General features: G+C 64.2%; 3 protein-coding genes across 8 annotated transcripts in view; 1 reads left to right on the forward strand and 2 right to left on the reverse strand.

The window, feature by feature from the left end:
• The window catches only part of BIN3 (bridging integrator 3), a 41,438-nt gene extending 32,953 nt beyond the window's left edge, over nucleotides 1-8,485 (forward strand). Inside the window, exons 8-9 of the mRNA XM_075523458.1 lie at nucleotides 1,746-1,880; nucleotides 7,355-8,485. Of these exons, the coding sequence (XP_075379573.1) occupies nucleotides 1,746-1,880; nucleotides 7,355-7,501 (282 nt within the window). The 3' untranslated portion in view covers nucleotides 7,502-8,485. The remainder of the gene's footprint in view (nucleotides 1-1,745; nucleotides 1,881-7,354) is intronic.
• A 341-nt stretch (nucleotides 8,486-8,826) lies between these two features.
• Nucleotides 8,827-14,025, reverse strand: LOC142420008 (uncharacterized). Of its 6 annotated transcripts, none has more exons than XM_075523461.1 (6): nucleotides 13,017-13,181; nucleotides 12,371-12,502; nucleotides 10,000-10,513; nucleotides 9,740-9,910; nucleotides 9,524-9,656; nucleotides 8,827-9,445 (listed from the first exon to the last, which is right to left on the reverse strand). In XM_075523461.1, the coding sequence occupies exons 3-6, from the start codon at nucleotides 10,128-10,130 to the stop codon at nucleotides 9,242-9,244; spliced, it is 639 nt and encodes a 212-aa protein (XP_075379576.1). In that variant the 5' UTR covers nucleotides 10,131-10,513; nucleotides 12,371-12,502; nucleotides 13,017-13,181; the 3' UTR covers nucleotides 8,827-9,241. The 6 variants fall into 6 exon arrangements, with proteins under 6 accessions (XP_075379576.1, XP_075379578.1, XP_075379574.1 ...); XM_075523463.1 differs by having other exon boundaries at nucleotides 10,000-11,611; XM_075523459.1 differs by having other exon boundaries at nucleotides 10,000-12,145.
• Nucleotides 14,026-14,252: 227 nt separating this feature from the next.
• On the reverse strand, nucleotides 14,253-17,830 carry C23H8orf58 (chromosome 23 C8orf58 homolog). The gene is made up of 7 exons (XM_075523629.1): nucleotides 17,755-17,830; nucleotides 16,421-16,542; nucleotides 15,144-15,649; nucleotides 14,910-15,065; nucleotides 14,729-14,816; nucleotides 14,531-14,634; nucleotides 14,253-14,454 (listed from the first exon to the last, which is right to left on the reverse strand). Exons 2-7 carry the CDS (start codon nucleotides 16,464-16,466, stop codon nucleotides 14,371-14,373), a joined length of 984 nt encoding a protein of 327 aa, XP_075379744.1. The 5' UTR covers nucleotides 16,467-16,542; nucleotides 17,755-17,830; the 3' UTR covers nucleotides 14,253-14,370.
• Between the last annotated feature and the right edge of the window lie 282 nt (nucleotides 17,831-18,112).

Here is an 18,112-nt window from a genome sequence, read left to right on the forward strand (position 1 = left end):
TTAAATATTCACCAGCATCTCTCCCCAAATCTGTTCCTCCTGCAGAACGTTGCTTGATCCTCAAAGGAACAGTTGACTTTCTCGGTGTCAAAGAACATGTATTTTCTGATGACTTTCCCCACAAAAATTAAGTTTTGTGTTAAAGAATAGCGCTATCAGCCTTAACAAAAGAGACCTCCGATTTAATAGTAAGCAGCTTACTTCGCTTAGCCTCAGTGACTAAAGCTGTGGCTGGAAAAATGTGAATGCTTTTGTCCTGGTGATTAAGCAGGTTTTAGTTATTTAATTTTTTTTCCCCTTAATGAACTTCTGCGAGATCTAATTCCCCCCCCAAAAAAAAAAAAGATCTTAACTCACTTAAGCGTGAGCTTAAACGCCTGCGGGAGCCTTAAGCAATCCCGAACCTGGGGCATCTGAGAGGTCCACAGATTTGATGGGCAATAGCGTAATCTCATCCAGGTATTTTTACTGAGCTGCAAATTTGCATCTTCCCTTCAGAGCTGTTTGCTCAAAGCCTTCTGCCGTTTGGTGCCCCACGTGAACCCCACCCCGGGAGTCTGCACGCTCCTTGTTTCGTGGCAGACGATGAATTTGCTCGTTTGCCTTCTCAGACCTACTTAAGCCTGATATGATTTAAGGCTTTGTCCGTGCCATCCCTCCGGCGTGCTGTCTCAGGGAGCGGGACCGGCGCCGCGGCTGGGCTCGGCTCTCCGGCTTTCTCCCGCATCCCCCGCCCGTCGGAATGGCACCGGGATTAAGTGGCAGACTCGAACCGGTCTAATATTTCACAGCCCACCCCCTCCTGCCCTTTTCCACACCATCTCAGAGACATTTCCCTTTCTCCCCACGCTTCTGTTTAAAGAAGCCAGTTGGACGCGCTGAGCTGAAGGTCACGGGCGAAAAATGATGGTGGGGGCAGGATCCTCTGGCGATGCTCTTGGGAATCGCAGGGTGAGGGGACACAGACGTGGCCAGGGATGTTCTCCAGCCTGGTTGAGCTTTGAGGCTGGTTTTTGTCCCCATTCTTCTGACGGGAAGAAGACTGGCTGGCTCATGATCTCTGCAGCAGCCTCTCTAGGTGTCCCATGGCTTTCCCCATGGTCCAGGGTCAGTGCTTGGGTCCCACCAGGCTCTGTTAGCTGGTCGCTTGGGTCCCATCAGGTGCCATTAGCTGGTCACTTGGGTCCCACCAGGTTCCATTGGCAGGTCACTTGGGTCCCACCAGGCTCTGTTAGCTGGTCGCTTGGGTCCCATCAGGTGCCATTAGCTGGTCACTTGGGTCCCACCAGGTTCCATTGGCAGGTCACTTGGGTCCCACCAGGCTCTGTTAGCTGGTCGCTTGGGTCCCACCAGGTGCCATTAGCTGGTCACTTGGGTCCCACCAGGTTCCATTGGCAGGTCACTTGGGTCCCACCAGGCTCTGTTAGCTCGTCACTTGGGTCCCACCAGGTGCCATTAGCTGGTCACTTAGGTCCCACCAGGTTCCATTGGCAGGTCACTTGGGTCCCACCATGCTCCATTAGCTGGTTGCATGGGTCCCACCAGGCTTCATTGGATGGTCGTATAGGTCCCACCAGGCTCTGTTAGCTGGTCACTTGGTCCCACCAGGCTCTGTTAGCTGGTTGCTGGTTGTCCTTGGGTCAAAGCAGAGCTGTCCGCTGGCCTGGGGTGGCCTCCGTGCAGGTCTGCCCAAGGGAAGGACATTTTCCCAGATGTCTGACTCCCCCTCCTCTCTCCTTTCCCAGGCCCGTGAAGAGCTGAGGCCGGTGAAGGAGGACTTTGAAGCCAAAAACAAGCAGCTCCTGGAGGAAATGCCCAAGTTTTATAGCAGCCGCATCGATTACTTCAAACCCAGCTTTGAGTCACTGGTCCGGGCGCAGGTGAGACCCTGTCCCCTGTTTGCCAGGCACTGCCACGTGTCCCTTTGGTGGGCAGCCTTGCTGCAGAGCATCTGGGGTCCCGCCTGGGGAGGAATTGCTCTTAGAGCAAGGCACCTTCTCGAGCTGAGCGTTATACACAGGTAACACGCAGCAATCCTCTGCCCAAATGCCGTGACCTCCAGCAGTTTAATTACCGAGCGGTGAGAGGGCATGGGGAGCAGTGGTGGGACAGATGGGACACTGGGCAGGTAACCATTGGACCTCGTCCTGGCAGAAGAGCCGGTTGGCGTCTGCCGGTACCTGTGGTGATGAGGTGCTGGCTGTCGGGTAGAAAGGACAGCCGGAGGTGAGTTTTCGCTGTTTTATATGGATCTGCCTCGTATCAGGGACACTCCTGGTGTGCATATGGTGTCCTGTCCCGTAAGATTGCCTGCGGAACGCAGCTCAAGCCCCGGTTATACATTAGCCGCTGGCATTTGATGGCTTTATTCACCTGGGTACGTCGTCTCTTTGCGTTGGTAGTCCTGAGCTCAGGGTTGGATCTTGTTTGAGATTATGAGATGCTCAGGGCTCATCTTAAGGGTCTCTTCTGGCTCTCGGTATCCAGAACCGATGTGTGCTGGCAGAGATAGAGGAGGCTGCTGCGTAATCTCCACACGAAGGATTTGCAGGAAGGGGTGGCCTAAATAAACCACGGCCTGCTTTAATTTCCATCCTCCAGCTTCCTTCTGTGACTTGCTGCCGCTCCTCCTCCATCTTCCTTCTCCTCTCGCCCTTTTTTAAGGCTGGAGAGGAACATTATCGGCATCTAATCTAGCTTTGAACTTCTGGCATCTCAGGCGTACGTCGTGCCCTGGAGCACGGGGTGGTCCAGCGCCAGGAGGTGGGCGAAACCACGTGCTGCTCCTCGCGTGGGCGTTTTTCCTACGGTATTTTTTTGGAAGGGAGCTGCTGCAGTGACACAGGTGCCGTGGGGTGGCTGCAAGGAGGTGCAAAGAGCACGTGTTTCATCTCACCTCCAACTTGGGGGGGCCTCTCCACAGAGCTGCCAGCAAGTTGTCTGCAGGCTGATTCACCTACCAGATGGTGCCGATGCACCCTGCCGCCGCCTGGGTGGGTGCTGGGGATGCTGTTCTTGCTGTTCCCTTAGCAATCGGGCGCGTGGGGCTCCCTGTTCCAGCCATCGCAGCCGAAATAACCAGACTCCCTGGAGCCACCGCAAAGTCTCGCTGGCCCTTCCCCCTGCAAACCCTCTCCGGCCGCTCGCTGTGGGTGGGTCGTTTGGACGAGACCTTGAAACCCGAATGCCGCCTGCCCTATCTGGGTGTTTGTGATCCGCTGGCAGTTTCCTTTGCCCCTCTGTCCTTGGCCATGATGTCCCTCGCTCCACTCGTGCTGGCTCCCGGCTGCCAGCTGGCTCCTGCCTCGGCTCGGCGGGAGCTCGGGGCGAGCGGGCGGCAGCACGGGGGGAGCGATGTGCTGGGGGCACGGGGAGATGCGAGCGGGGAGCGGCGGGGTGCTGTTGCCGGGGCCGTTTGCAAGACTCCCCGTTCGTACCCTCTTCTTCCTTGGGAATCCTCTATTTTGTTTCTTGGCTGTCTGCCCTGCCTCTCTTCAGGTGAGGATTTTTGTTGGGAAAGGCGAGCAAAATCTCGCTTTTAATACCCAAGAGGCAGCGTCATAACAAAGCTGATGCATCTCCCGTAGGCTAGACTAAAGCTGGTCCCAGATGGATGCTAAAGCATGTCACATCCCGCCCTCCCCGCCGACCTAGATGGGAGCCGCATCCCTCTTCCCCAGCGCTGGCTGCATCCTTCCACCCCCGGGGAGGGATGCACCGGCACGACGGCATCTCCGCTGCCGGGAGGAGAGCTCGGCACTCCCCTAATGACTCGTTTGTGCCGAGGCTGGGCTCAGGCCCTGTCCCCCGTTCAGGAGCTCTTGCCCGGGAGCTGTGCAGCGTTTCCCCCATCGCAGGTGGCTGAAATAAAAAAGAAAAGGGAAGTGACTTGCCCAAGGTAACTTAATGAGTCAGTGGCGAGCCAGGAATAGCACCCGGGAGCCCTGACTCACTGCAGCGGCTGCTCACCTGCAGGGACCTGGGCAGGGGAGGGCAGCCGGGGGGCTGCTACGGTGATGCCGGAGCATCCCCATCCCAACATCCCAGGTATGAGCCGGCGATGGGAGGTATGTGAACAGTGACGGGCTGTGCAGCCGCCCCCGGCCAGCCCCATTCATCCCGCCGCTGCTTCTTCCCGGGTTCTCTCTCCCTCCGTGCCTCATTGAGCTTATTTAGCATCTCGGGGGGGTTTCGTGTTACTCACTGGAATTTCTATTTTCAGCCTCTTCTGCGGGTACCTCTAGGAGCGATGGTTGGCTGACGGGGCTCGAGCGCCCATCCCTCAAGGAAAGGGGCAGACGGGGCTGGGCTCGGCTCTGCCCTTGGCCGCAGGCAACCAGCGGCTGGCACCGTGCCGGGGGCCGTGACCCTGGGGTTGCTTGTCCCTGGGTCAAACCTGCCATTCGAAGGCGGCCCTGGGTGCAAAACCATGTAGTTTTTTCCCTGGTTTTTTGGCCCTGGAGAAAGCCGGGGGGGTTAAAGTGAGACAAGCGTGTGACAAGTGGCACCGGCCAGCGTGACGATGAGCTGCGAACAGACCGGCTGCCTTGCTGGGAACAAGTCATGCCATGGCAAAGGGAAGGACCCCACTTCAAACCAGCTCCGGAGCAGCAGCTTTATGGCTTTGACCCAACGAGACCCTCCAAGACCTTCTCGCCGGGTGGCTGGGTTCCCATGGCACAGCTTGGCCGCGGGCCCCGGTGCCGGGTGTCTCCTGACGGCGTGACATGCCCCGAGCTCGCAGGGGCTGTAACATTCAACACCAAATACTTCTGTCCACCCACGTGCCGGGGGCCAAGCCAACAGAGGCAAATATTTCCCTGGCTGGGGACTTTGAAGTGGCCACATGAAGATGAAAGGGGGAGAGTTTGAGCTCCGTTGCTGGTGTGAGCGCGTGAGCACTTCCTTCCCTCCTTGCACTTTATTTTCCAACTAGAAAACATGATACTCCTCTGGGTTTTAATGAAATGGGGGAAAAAAAATGGGGCTTGTGAGGCAGGACTGGCTGTGGGGCAGTGCTGTGCGCTGGGGTGAGTCCAGTCCTGGCAGCGACCCCAGGCTTTTGTTTTGTGTAGGGCTGACATAAACACAAACTGCTGCTGCCCGGCTGTGGCATTGTAAACGCGATCTATAGAAAATCAGGAGAACACGGTGTCCCGAAACAGAATTAGTTCAAGACAGGTGGACTCGGGGCCGTTGGCTCGGTCTCAAAGGCGAGTTGGAGATGGGATTTGATGGGATGGGGACGGAGCATATGGTATCCATAGCTGGAAAAGTACTGAGCTGCAGGCGGGCACGGGCCTGCCGGCGGCAGCAGGTACCGTGATGGCGACCGCAGGGTGTGGGGTCCCCCGCTGCCTGGGCTGGCAGTGCCCATCGGTCTGGGGTGCATCCCCCTCCCCAGCACCCACCCCGCTGCAGGGACCCCCTGTAGAGGCAGTGCTGGTTTTCACCCGTATTTCAACGGGAGAAAAGCATCAGGGGATCAATGCCTGTGGGATCTCGTTGATAAAGCACAGGGGACGCGGATGGCGATGCATGCCAGCGCCCCGGATGACTGCCTACTGGTTACGCACTGGGTCCTACTGGGGGAGAAGAGCATCCCCAAGGAGACCCGCTGGGGACCCGGCATCTCCCACAGGAAGGGCTCGATGGCTGCGGCACGTGGGCAGTGGGGGGACAGCGACCAAAACGTTTGCTCTGCCTTGCCCGTTCAATATGGAGGAGATGCTGCTGTGGATGCTGGCATGCCGGGGGCTCGGGGGGCAATCCTCGGGGGGGAGGCAGCAGCTCCCCCGGCTGCACGCAGCTGCCTCCGGCCCCGCCACCCCGGGGAGATTCATTTCAGTGTGCCGGCGCCTTTTCTGTGCCGGAATTGGCAGCGCTGCTGGGCCATATGTGAATGAACTGAGCCCATCTGACGCCAGGTTGGGGACGAGGGACGTGGAGGGCTGCTCCAGAGCTCCGGCACCGGGCTTCGCAGCCCTCCGTCCGGGGACCGTGCTCACCCGTGGCATTGCTGAGGGATTATGGTGGTGGCGGGTGGTTTTTGGCACGCTCAGCTCGGGGCAGCGTCTCTTGCTTGCGTGGGACTGGGGCTGCAGCCGGCGGGGAGGATGCATTGGGGTGGCCTGGCTGCGGGACTGTGGTTTGGTGGAGGGGGCTGCAGTGGGGTGACGGGGGGGCTCTTGCCTGCTCGGCCCTGCCACCACGGAGCGGGGTTCATTAGTCACTGTGTAAATGAGCATTGATGTTGAATCACCCAACACCCGCCGCGTGGGGAGACCCAGCCCCAGAGCAGCCCCTGCCGCACCCCAGTACGGACGGACCCAGGGGAGGGGGGGATGCAGGCAGCTGGCAAAGGTGTGTGGGTCCCCAGCACCTCCCCTCGGCCCTGCCCAAAATAAGCATCATTTTGAGCAAGATTAGGGGAGCCGGTCTCCATGGAGACCGCGCGTGTCTCCGCACCAGCGCTGCTGGAGATGCTGGGGCCGGCCCCGGGTGCCCAACGAGCCTCGCCTGTACCCCTCTGTGAAATGGGGGCAATGCTGGCATCGTCCGGCCCTGGGGGCAGCGCTTCCCCGTCCTTCCCTGCCAGAGCTGGGGGGATGCCCAGGCCAGGCATCCCCATCGCCCTCCTCCCGCGGGGCTCAGCAGCCCTCCGAGCTGGGGGGGCCCGACTCTGCCACCCTGCCCGCAGCGCCGGGGGCTCCCACAGGCAGGGCTCGCTGCCAGCGCCCGCCGGGCACCGCGGCTCTCCTTCGGCGAGGGCCCGCGCCTGAGCAAGGCAGCCCGGTGCCATCTGCCTGCGCTGACCCACTGGCTCCCACTCCGGGAAGCGCTGCTCGCTGCCGGAGTTAATTGGCGGTGCTAATTAGCACGTTATTAAAACACCCCTCCCCCTGCTTCATGCAGGGTATGGCGCTGCCAGGCGTGATGCTCGCCATGCTCGCCGTGCCCCTGCCCAGGGAGCAAAGACCTGTTGCAGAGCCGGGCAGCGTGGGCAGGCCGCTCGTCCCGGTGCCGGTGACACCGGTGACAGGCAGGGGACAGCCCGGCTGCGGCACGGGGCTGGCGGCTGCACGGCAGTGCCGGGTGCCGGCGGCAGCCCCGCGCGCACAGCTCCCCAGATGGGAAGCGAGCAGAGAAGGGCAGCGTGTTATTAAAATGTGTTGAGTTGTAATAATCTAAGGGGGTGGTATTAACACATGGGAGGAAGCTATTTTAGAAACAGAAATGCTAAGGCGAGGGGCTGGCTCGGGCAGCGCCGCACCTCTTGGCTCCCACGGCAGGGTGGGGAGGAGACCCCCCAGCCCCCTGCCCCACTCGCCCACATCTTTCTCCCCCTCTCCAGGTCGTCTACTACACGGAGATGCACAAGATCTTTGGGGACCTGACGGCGCAGATCGACCGGCCCGGCTTGAGCGATGAGCAGCGGGAGCGGGAGAACGATGCCAAGCTGAGCGAGCTGCGGGCTTTGTCCATCGTGGCCGATGACTGAGCGCCGCGGCAGGACGCCAGTGATGGGGAAGGGGCTGGGGATCCCCCCTCGGCTCCCGCAGCCAGGCTGCTCCCCACCTTCTCCCTCCCGGGGCTGGACTCGGGGGGCTTTAGCCGCTGGCTGCTCCCTTTACCCCCACAGCTCTGCCCTCCCAGGACAAGGTATTTCCTGGGGCAGGGGGCACAGCAGGGCTCCCCCTGAGCCAGCCGTTTTCCAGAGGCAGCGTCCGGATCGTCTCTGCCTCCCCGCAGCCAGGCTTTGCCTTAAATAGAGGTTTGCAGTGGAGCAGGGAAGTGAGCCATCCCGCTCGGCTGAAAGCGGGGAGCGGGCTGGGTGCTGTTGGCCATTCCCTGGCCCCAGCACCATCACACAGCCTCAGCACTCCCCGCACCTACCCCAGGTCCGGATCGGGCCCAGGCTCCTTGCCTTTCTGGCAGGAGGATGGGGTCAGTCCTGATGCTGGGCCATTCATTTTGTGCCTTAGGAGCCCAGTAGCCCCCCCCGGGGGAGGGTAAAAGCATTCAAATTCACAGAATGGTATAGGTTGGAAAAGACCTTTAAGATCATCAAGTCCAACCGTAAACCTAACACTACCAAGCCCACCACTACACCATGTCCCTAAAGGACACCACTACGCCCTGTTCCTAGAAATTCCACTTTTTTGAGACATTAAGAAAGGACGATGAAAGGGCTGCGCTCCCCCCACCAAGCATCAAGCGATGCCGCACCCTGATCTCACCCCGTTTTAAGCAGTAACAGTAGAGTGCCTCTGCCCCACAGCTGGAGAGGGGAGGGGTGCACATCTGCACAGCGATGGGTGCATGGGTGCCCACCGAGGGGTACGGGGGAGCCCAGACCCCAGGGCAGAGGAAGCCAGGGGGATGCAAGAGGGAAATGCAAGCCAGCCGGGAGCAAACCCAGGGAAAAATTGAGGGGCTGGGGGGGCTCCACAGCCATCCCCACCCCTCGGTGCCTGGGCTGGGCTGGGGGGGGGGCTCGGCTGCTCTTCTCCAATAAAGTTTTTTGGCAGAGCAGGGCCGGGGTCTGTGTCCGGGCGGGTGCGCGGTGCCAAGGCCGAGCTGCTGCCGCCCTCTGCCGCCGCCTGCCAGCCACTGCCGCACCCGGGGAGGGGGGGGACCCACGCAGGGACGCTCCCCCCGTGGGCTGGCATGGCCCCCAGCCCCCCTGGCTGCAGCAGAACGCTGTTGGGTTGGAGGTGTAATTTTAAGAAAGGTATGACGGGGCTGGAGGAGGTGGGGAAGGGAAAAAGAGGGATTGAACAGTCCCTGAAGAGACGCAGAAAGGAAACCAGCTTCAGCAAAGCACAAGAAATACAATTTTACAGTCGGATACAGTGAATTCGATCCCGAGCTGGCGCTTTTCAGCTTATGGAGAGGCTGCAGGAGCCCTTCGCTGCTGCCCTCCGCGTCCTGGGACGAACTGCTGCTGCGTGGGACAAGCAGTTAGGGGGCTGGCACGGCGAGGAGCTGGTAACTGCAGCAAAGAAACCTGCTACGGGCACAGCAGCATCCAGAGGCTGCCCCGAGCTGCCGGGCAGCCTGCGGCACAGCGAGCCCCAGCCCCGTGTTTGGCTCCTTCCATCCTGGACAAACCAGTCTGTCCCCAAGGTGTGTGTCCAGCTCAGAGCAGCGAGCTGGCCCATGCCCTGTCCCCGATACACACACAGCTGCAAGATTTCCTACCTACGAGGTTTCCATTAAACGTAAACCCTGCGCAGCCCTACGGCCGCCCCAGCTCCACATGCCTGGGGTGGGAGCCAGCTCGAGCCCATCTCCGCAGGGAGAGGGCCGGGACAGAAGAGGCTCGCAGGGACCCTGCCACCATCCACGACCCTGCTGTGGTGACATCCAGGCAGGCAGGGACTTCGGTCTCTCCTGGTGGAGACCAGCTGGATGCTGGTTCCTCGTCTAAGCAGTCATTAGTCTAGAAGAGAGGAGAAGGGGTGACCGGCAGCTCGCCAAGAGGGGACCTCACGTCCCAGCGCATCTCACCCCAGCTTACCCAGCTTGACCTCCAGCGCATGGATTTTGCTCTCCGGGTAGAGCTGGCTGCCTTGCTTTCTCCAGCAGCTTCCCCAGGTTGAACACCCTGACCTTGTGGGAGACCTGGGCCGGAGGCAGCAGAGGGAGGTTTCCTGGAACGAGAACGACTCGTCACCCACCGCGCGATCTCCGACAGCACAGGCTCCACTATACCCCCCAGCATCCCTACACCTACCGAGGAGCAACTCTTCCCTTCGGTGCAGGTAGCCACAGGACTTCAAATCGAAGTACACGAAGGCTAGGAGAGCATCCAGGGACAGGCCAGCGCTTGGGTGCAGAGCCTTGGGCTGCTGAAATCGGATGTGCATTAGGGATGGGAGAGGCCAAGCTCCCCAAAACACCAGCACTGCAGAGCAGGGTGCGGGCTGTGCTGAGACAGCCCCCAGGACGAGCGGGATGGAACCAGGGACACCGGGTTCCCCCCTGGCTACGTACCTACGTCTGCTCAGCCTCCTCCTCCGCCGTTTCGGCAGCCCTTTCTTGGCTCCAGGTTCCAGGTCTCCGGCAGCTCTTCCTTCTCCACCAAGGCCAGCAGCACCTTGTAGCCAAAAATCCCACTGCAGCATCTCCTAGAAGAGCTCAGCCACCATCACGACCGCTTCAAGGAGGGAGAGGGGCACAGGGGACCTGCCCGCCCAAGCTGTGCCGAGCCTGCTCGGAGGAGAGCTTCTCCCACCACCTCCTGCACTGCAGGGTGCAGAGGGAGATGTTGGAGCACAGCACACCTGTCCTGCCTGGCCGGGTGGGGATGGACCATGAGGGCTGGTTCCTCGGGGGCTTTGGGCTCCAGCGGTAGCTTGGTGGTGTCCGCGGCAGCCATGTGCTGCTTGGGGACTCCATCTCCTGCTAAAAACTGCCCTGGTTAGGTGGGAGCGGGAAGAGAAGGTGCTGGGAGCCATCACGCAGAGCAGGACCTCGCCTTCTCCGAAACACAGCCCCATCCAAGCACCTACAGAAATGAAACCGCTTTTTGGGACATCTGAGCTGGCACGGCACCCGGCATCACCGCACTCGGCCCCACGGGAAAGCCTCACCATCACGGGCTCCTCCGGTGATGGAGGCAGTGAGGGTCCCTTCTCTGCCTTGGGCTGGCACGAGGCTTCGCACTCCTCCAGGGAGCCCTGCCCAGACATCCAGCAGGAAAATCACCACCACCTCCCACCGGTACCCGAATTCAGCAAACCAGACCCTGAGCACGGCGGGGAATGGCGGTCAGGGGTGCCCCAGGAATCCCAGCAGAAAGCGGGGAGCTGGACCCCCGTAAAACCCTTCCCACTGCTGGCAGAGAGGCTGCGAAGACAGGAATGAAGGGGATGGGACCAGAGCCCTGACAGGTCATGGAAAGGCTGATGACTGTCCCCAGCGAGGCCGTTTGCAGGGACACGGAGCGAGACCCCAGCCCGAGAGCACCCCCTGCCCAGCCCGCACCCGGGTCCCATACAGTCGCTGCTGGGACCGAGCCAAGCCTCCTCCTCCAGCACGGGGAACTTCATCTCCCCTCAGCTGTTCCTTCCCAACCGCATCACATGCCAGGCCAGGTTTAAGCAAAATAAAATCAGTTGCCACGGTTACCCGGAGCAGGGATGCTATATATAACTGCCACGCAAGGAGCCGAGCCCATGCGCCCGAGCGAGGGCCACGCTCTTCCATGGGCGACACGTGGGGAGCCGAGCCCTGGCAGACCTTGCGCCGGCTCCTGAGCGGGCAGGGGTCCGTGGCGGCCCCGCAGGGGTGGTCTGCGGTGCCCTGGGTGGGCAGCGGCCACGTGCTGCCTCTTGGCCGGCCGCTCCACGGCCCAGAGGTGCCGCACTCCGTATTGCCTGCTGCAGCTGGATTAAACCCCACCTGGGCTCTCCAGAATCCACCTTGCTTCCCTTGTGGCTTCATCTGCATCGCTGTGTCACCCCGTGCAGGGCTGCCAGCCCTCCCCTGCCACCTAACGCCCAGCAACCTGCCTCTCCTCCATCCGGCGCATCCACCCTGCGGTCCCAGAGCTGCTCAGCAAAGCGCAGCTCCTGCTCTGTGCCGTCAGCTCCTCCTGCCGTCCCTGCACTCCAGAGAGGGATTTCACCCAGCGCAAACTTAACCCCAGCGTTCCCCGCGGTGCAAACTCCGCTCTCGTCTGGAAACCTGCTCCTGAACAAGCAGCCCTTTGCCAGGGCTGGGTCTGCACGCCGGCAGGGCCGCATGCTGCACCGGGCTGGGGAGGAGGACTCCGTCTTACATAGGAAAAGTGGATAATGACCGGTTTCTCGCACCACCCGCAAGATCCCAGCGTTAACAGAGAGAGCTTGCAGAAAGGGAAAATTAACTCTTCAATGCGGTGTGCTCTCAGCCTTGATTTCTGAAAGGCTACTGAGTGAAGAACATCGGCGCTCAGACCTCCAAAAAGCAGAGGGAAGGGATGCCGCCGCTCAGAGATGCCCGAGCCGCTGGCACTCACCACTTTGTGCAGCCGCTCAGGCCCAGCCCAGCCTGTGCCATGAGAGCGGCCGTGCACAGCGGGACTGTCGGCTCAGCGTCGGGATGGGGCCGTCCCGGGATGGGGCCCATTCCCCACTGACGAGCACAGCTTCGTCCTCTTTCCTCCCCGGCAGGGACAGGCGGTCGGCCCGGCCGCATCGCAGCACCCCGACTGTCCCGCTTCCTCCCCAAAGCCCCTGTCCCCCTTTGGGGACAAGACCCCCAAAGGACATGACCGGGTTTTGCAGACGCCATCCCACAACCAGTCCAGCAGTAAATGCAGATGACAGCCTATCACCAAACCTAAGAGCTTTCCCCCAAAACTGGGTGAATTAACCCTCACCGGGACTGCCGAGTCCAGCACACGCCTGGGTCCACGCCTCAATTTGCTTTGTCGGGTGCTCGGGAGCCTTCCAGGTGATCCAGCCGCGGGCCCCTGCGCCGAGAGCAGACCTCCCTCGTCCTCACCTGGGCCCTGAAAGCAGAGTCAGCATCATCCGGAGCGGCCTCAGCATCCTCCTTGGGGTCAGCCACCAGGATGCGGCTGGGGTCCCGCTGGCGAGGGGGCCGGGCGGGGGAAGCCAGCGCAGGCAGAGGTGGTAGGAGCCGCAGGGCAGCCGGATGCTGCTGTAGCATCTCCCCGGCATCGCAGCAGGGGCTGGAGGCAGAGAACCGCGCCGAGGACGTTGGGGCTCGCTCTGAGCGGGCTCACCTGACAGCCGTCCTCATGCACGCGGTGTGGGAGCACAGAGCTGGCTGCCCCGAGACTTAGAGAAACCAGAGAGCTCCTCTCTGACCACAAATATCCCCCCCCCCCCCCCAAAAATCACTATGTGGCCAGAGCACCCAGCAGGGAAGGGCCCTGTGTCTTAAGGTCTGGCCCAGGTGAGTGCTCAGTGCTCCAGAAGGCACGGGGGGGTGCAGGGCAGCAGGGGAGGGGGCTGCCCGGATGCCCACCCCGCAGTGGGGACACACATCCCCGTCCTTACCATCTGCCCGGGTCGCTCCTGCTCCTGTCCTTGTCCCGGACATCTCCCCGGGTGGCTCGGGTGAGCGGACAGGGGTGATGGGAAGAGGTTCACCGCCGGGGAACGGAGGGGGAACAAGGATCGTAAGACCCCGGTGGCATCACCCAGGAGTGAGTCTGCTCCAGAAAACCTGAACCCCCTCACCACGCTGTGCTCACTGCCGGCCTTCCCCGGGGTCACTGCCGGAGGCCCCCCCCCACACACCCCTCGGTGCCCGGATCCGTCCCCCGCGTTCGGGACGAGCACTCACCTTCCCAGGGAAGGCCTGGAGCAGGGAAGGAAGGACACATCCCAGGGAAGGTCGTGGCGAGGCTGGAGCAGCCGCTGGGGCCGGGCTCCGAGGATGCCCTGCTGCTGCCCACAGGGGCGGGAGCGGTGCCGGGGGTCTCGGGAGAGGCTGTGGGCTGCGCTGCTGAAGGAAAAAGGGAAGGAAAAAAAACCCAAAAAACCAAGTCATGGTAGGAAATCGCCAGGGAAGAGGGGGGGATGGAGGGGATAACAGGGTACCTGGTCCGAGCGCGCCTGGCCGGGGCTGCAGGCAGCTTTCACCAGCATCTTCCCCGCCTGCGGTACCCGGCCCTTCACCACGCAGACCCGAAGACACGATGAGGGGCTCCATCAGCACCAAACCACCGCGGGCAGAGCATCCCCCCGGCCCGGCCCCCTCCTCACCTGGGCTGGAAAACCACCTCCTCGTCCACCCCCCCGCCCCAACACCCCTGCAGCTCCTGACCACCCCGAGGAAGACCCGCTGCTTCTCCCCCACCTGCCATGCGACCGGCAGCACCCCTGCCCGTCCCCCCCCCAGGCGGGGACCCCCCCCCCCCCCCGGCACCCCCGCCCCACCCACCTGCAGCAGCAGCTCGGCGCGGAGCGGGGGGCTCAGCAGGGAGGTCCTGGGGGGGGGGACAAGCCGTAACCCCCCCCGAAGCAGCGGGACCACCCGCAGCCCGGCCCGCCCGGGGGCTGACCCGGGCGGGGGGGGGAACAGCAGCCGCTTAAACCGGGCCGTGGGACCGGGACCGGGCGGACAAAAGGGGCGGAAAAGCCGTCGGAAGTGACGCAGCGGTGACGCGCCCGCGTGTAACGTCACACCGGGTTGAGGAAAGTGACGTCACCGCGCGACAGCACATCACCTCGCAAAGAGCCGCCTCTTTGGCAGTGAAAAGGCTTTATTATGGAGGGGGGGGGGGGGCGGTGGGCCGGGGACCGGCCCCGGGTGGGCGTGACGTCATACGGTGGGGTGTGATGCAATAGGTGCAGCGCAGCTCCTCCATCCAGGGGCGGCAACAGGACCGGGACCCCCCCCCCGGTCCTACCTGCATCGGCCGCCCCGCAGCGAGCGGCGGGTGAGGCGGGTGAGCAGCACCTTCACCCGGCCCCAGGGCGAGCGGCCCTCCTGCGGGAGACGCGGCCGTCGGCGGGGGGGCCGGCGGGACCCCCTCCGCCTCGCCCCGTCGCCCCCCGGCCCCTACCTTGTCCGGCGTCGCGGTCCCCGTCCCGCTCTCGGAGGGGTCCAGCAGGCTGGGGGAGCTGGCCGAGTGCCCCCACATCCTCCGGCACGGCCCAAGGTCGGGCGCTGCGTGGTGGTGCGGGGGGATAAAGCTGGTGTGTGTGTGGGGGGGTCCAGCCGGGCATGGCCTCGCCATCCCTGCATCCCCCCCCCCGCTCACCTGGCGCCTGGCTGTCCGAGCAGGAGCGTGGCCGGAACCGCTCGCCCCTCCACACGGCCCCGTCCTGCCCCGGCAGCTCCCTGGTGGGCTGTGGGCATGGAGAGGCAGGGCGTGAGCTGGGACTCCCCACCACCCCCACCCCCCCCCGGCCCCGAGCACCCCACGTCCTCCCAGCCCTCACCGTGGTGTCAGGGCGGGCGCGCTGGGCATCCGCCGCCTGCTGCCGGAGGAGCCGGTTGTCCTGCTGCAACTGGGCCAGGCGCTCCAGCATCTGGCAGACGTGCTCCAGGTACCGCAGCCCCTGCCCTGGCGCGGGCAGGGCCGTGTCCGGCACAGCCTGTGGGCCAGCGAGGGCTCGAGGGCTGCCGGGCATCCGAGCCCCCCTAGCCGCAGCCACCCTTTCCCCGGCACGCACCGCTCCCTCGGGGTCCTCCACGCTGGGCTCCTCCGGCTCCTGGGGGTCCCGCACCGACTCTGCCCGCAGGTCGGCCGCGCTGGCACTGCGCCGACCGAGCTGTCGCGGGCAGCGCCCGGGCACCCGCTGCCTCCTGCTGCGCTGGGCTGCCTGCACCAGCTTCTTGCTGGCCAAGCAGCTGCGGGGTGGCCGGGGGGGCTCGGTGCCCTGCTCCTCTCCCGGGGGGCTCTTCTCCGGTGGGAAGCCGTCGAGGGATAAGCTGCTCTCGGAGCCCAGGGGGGTGGAGGGCGAGTGCTCGTTGCTGGCCATCTCCACTCCGGAGTCCTCCGACTCTGATTTGAGGAGCCGCCCGCTTGCCGGGGGGGTGCCGGGGGAGAGGTGTGGCGGTGGGGGGGGTCCCCAGGTGCTCATCCCACCCGGGGGCTGCCGTGGGGTCTCCTGCAGCCGGCGGTAGACGCTGGCAGAGGTGCGCACCACGCAGCTCTCCGCCGTCTCCCAGGGACCATCTGCGGGGCGGGGGAGGCCGGGCGGTGTCAGAGGGGGGGGTCCCCGGGCGGAGGCAGGGCAGGGGACTCGCCACCCCCACGTACCCAGGCGCTGGCCTGCCACCCTTCCCAGCCCCTCGAGCCACCCCACAGCAGCTCCAGCCATGCCCGCAGCCGCTCTCCCTGCCACCATGCAGAGTTACAGCCCCCCTGCCCAGGGACCCCTCTCCGGAGGGTCCCCGCAGCCCCTGCCTGGTGCTGGGGATGCTCGTACGATGGCGGCATGTTGTCGCTGCTCCCCAGAAACATGCCCCAGCACCCAGCCCCATCCTCCCTCCGCCCTCCCCGCACTGCTGAGCTGCCTGGGGAGCACCCGTGGTCCTCGCTCCGACCCGGCTGGGGCTGCACAAGCGACCGCTCCCACCGCACCCCACTCCGGCTCGGTGCCGGCTGACCCAGGACACAGTCGGTGGGTCCATCCTCCCCGCGTTGTAGGATGGCTCCGGGGACCTCTGGCTCCTCACTCTTGCCCCGCAGCGTGGGGGGCATCACCAGCCAGCGCGTGCCTACCGTCACCCTGCAGCTCAGGGTGGGATTGCAGAGAGGCAGCGGGGGTCTCTGCCCTCCTGGCGCGGGCGCCCACCTCCCTCCTCAGCCAGGCCACGGCAGAGGGCTCGGGGAGGTGGGGAGCGAAGCTTTGGCACCCTCCCAGCACTCGATTCGGGGTGCGGAGCTGCCTACCCCCCCCGGCAAGCCCCTGCTTGGGGGCTCAAGCCCCCGCCCCGCACTCACAGCAGCTGAACCTCCTCTTCCAGACGGCACGGGAGCCACCCCACATTGCCAAGAGCCGGAGCCGACTGCCGGGCGCGCGTCCCGACACTCCCTTTTATAGCCACCCCAGCCGGCGACGGGCCCTGTATCCAGAGGCACCTCATTACAGGACTGGTTCCCAACTGGTTCCTCACAGGATCTGGGATCAGCGATACTGGCTGGGCCGGTGGTTAAGGGCTCCCTTCCCAGCCCAACTGGGAAGGCGGGAGGGTTATTTGGGCACCGGCAGGCTGCAGGCAGACAGCCGGGTGCCAGATGAATCCCACCGCTTTGGGGAAACCCTGCTCAGGGCCGAATTCACCGGCCAGGGGTTCCCGGAGCCCCCATATTCCTGCCCCCGGCCCCGTGCAGCCACACGGATTCAGCCGAGGCCGGAGCCACTCACCGCGCATCCCTCGTGGGCTGGCGAGGCCAGTGCCCGCACGGCACGGGAGCCGGTACCGGGAGGTCGCGGCCAGCCGGTGGACAATCCCACCGTTCAGCGGCCGCATGAATCCCAGCAATGCCGTGGGGCGGCCCCTCCGCCCTGGCACAGCCGGCTGCCAGCAGCCCCGCTCCCACGCACCAAATTTCCACAGGCTGCCGGGGCTGCGTGGGACGGCCCCGCGTGCCGAGGGGCTGCTTTCCTCCCCCGGCCACGGCGCTTCCCTCACCCACCCCACCGCCACGGGGGTTTCACCGGGGCTCGGAGCCCCACCAGAGCGGGGAGGGGCACAGGGGGTTCCTCATCAGTGGGAGAGCTCAAACCTCCCCCGTGGGCGCTGCCGCCGTGCTGGGGGTCCCCCTGAGTCCACAGCTCTGGCTCAGACCCCCGGTACCTCGCAGGCTCTGCTGCTGGAGGTGGGGGGTGCCAGCACAGCCTGAGCCGGGGGGCACACAGGGGTAGGCCGTGGGTTTCTGGGACCCCCGCACCGCATGTGGGGACCCAGTGGGCTTAACCCCGGTGGGGACACAGGCCCATCAGCCCAAATACACGCTCGAGGGCAAAAGTCCTGGTTTGAATTCCCGGCACAGCCGGCACCCTGGGCCCCTCCCAGCAGGGAGACCACAAACTGGGGGTCCAGAGACCCCCTTCAGCACAGACACCACAAACTGGGGGGTGCCAGAGACCCCCTTCAGCACAGACACCACAAATTGGGGATCCAGAGACCCCCAGGGCCCCCCCTCCAGCACAGACACCCCAAATCAGGGATCCCTGAGGATCCCCTCCAGCATGAGCTTCGCAGGCTGGGGACCCCAGGGGACCCCCAGCCGCACGGGGGGGTCCCCCACAGCCCCAGGGACCACCGACTCACCGCGGTGCGGCTCCACGCTGAAGGCTCCGCGGCGGCGCAGCATCCCCGGGCAGGGGCGAACCGGGGGCCGGGCCGGGAGCAGCGGGAGGACCGGGGAGGGCAACCCGGGGGCCGGGCAGGGCGGAGGGGACGGCCCCACTCCTCCTCCGCCGCTTTATGGGGCAGGGCTGCGGGGCGGCACGGCCCCGGGGCGGGGCGGGGGGGCCGCCCCCTGCCCGGGCAGCACCTTTGCCCCCAGCCTCTCTGCCCGGGGCTGTGCTACCCCGAGGGGGGGCTCACGGCCTCCGGTCCCCCCGAGGCAGAAGCGTTTTGGGGTTTTTTCCCCTCTTTTTCCCCTCGCACCGAGGGCGTGGGCACG

This window comes from Mycteria americana, chromosome 23, assembly GCF_035582795.1.
Source record: "Mycteria americana isolate JAX WOST 10 ecotype Jacksonville Zoo and Gardens chromosome 23, USCA_MyAme_1.0, whole genome shotgun sequence".
In the NCBI taxonomy this organism is placed as follows: Eukaryota; Metazoa; Chordata; class Aves; order Ciconiiformes; family Ciconiidae; genus Mycteria; species Mycteria americana.

Coding starts and splice junctions, on each gene's coding strand:
- LOC142420008 (XM_075523465.1), bottom strand. CDS start 10,130: ATGCTGCAGTGGGATTTTTGGCTACAAGGTGCTGCTGGCCTTGGTGGA. Junction 9,911..9,999: donor AGGAGGCTGAGCAGACGTAG/GTACGTAGCCAG, acceptor CCTGCTCTGCAG/TGCTGGTGTTTTGGGGAGCT. Junction 9,657..9,739: donor AAGGGAAGAGTTGCTCCTCG/GTAGGTGTAGGG, acceptor TTCTCGTTCCAG/GAAACCTCCCTCTGCTGCCT.
- C23H8orf58 (XM_075523629.1), bottom strand. CDS start 16,466: ATGTGGGGTGGCTCCCGTGCCGTCTGGAAGAGGAGGTTCAGCTGCT. Junction 15,650..16,420: donor GAAGAGGAGGTTCAGCTGCT/GTGAGTGCGGGG, acceptor CCCGCCCCGCAG/ATGGTCCCTGGGAGACGGCG. Junction 14,635..14,728: donor CTCGGACAGCCAGGCGCCAG/GTGAGCGGGGGG, acceptor ACCACCACGCAG/CGCCCGACCTTGGGCCGTGC.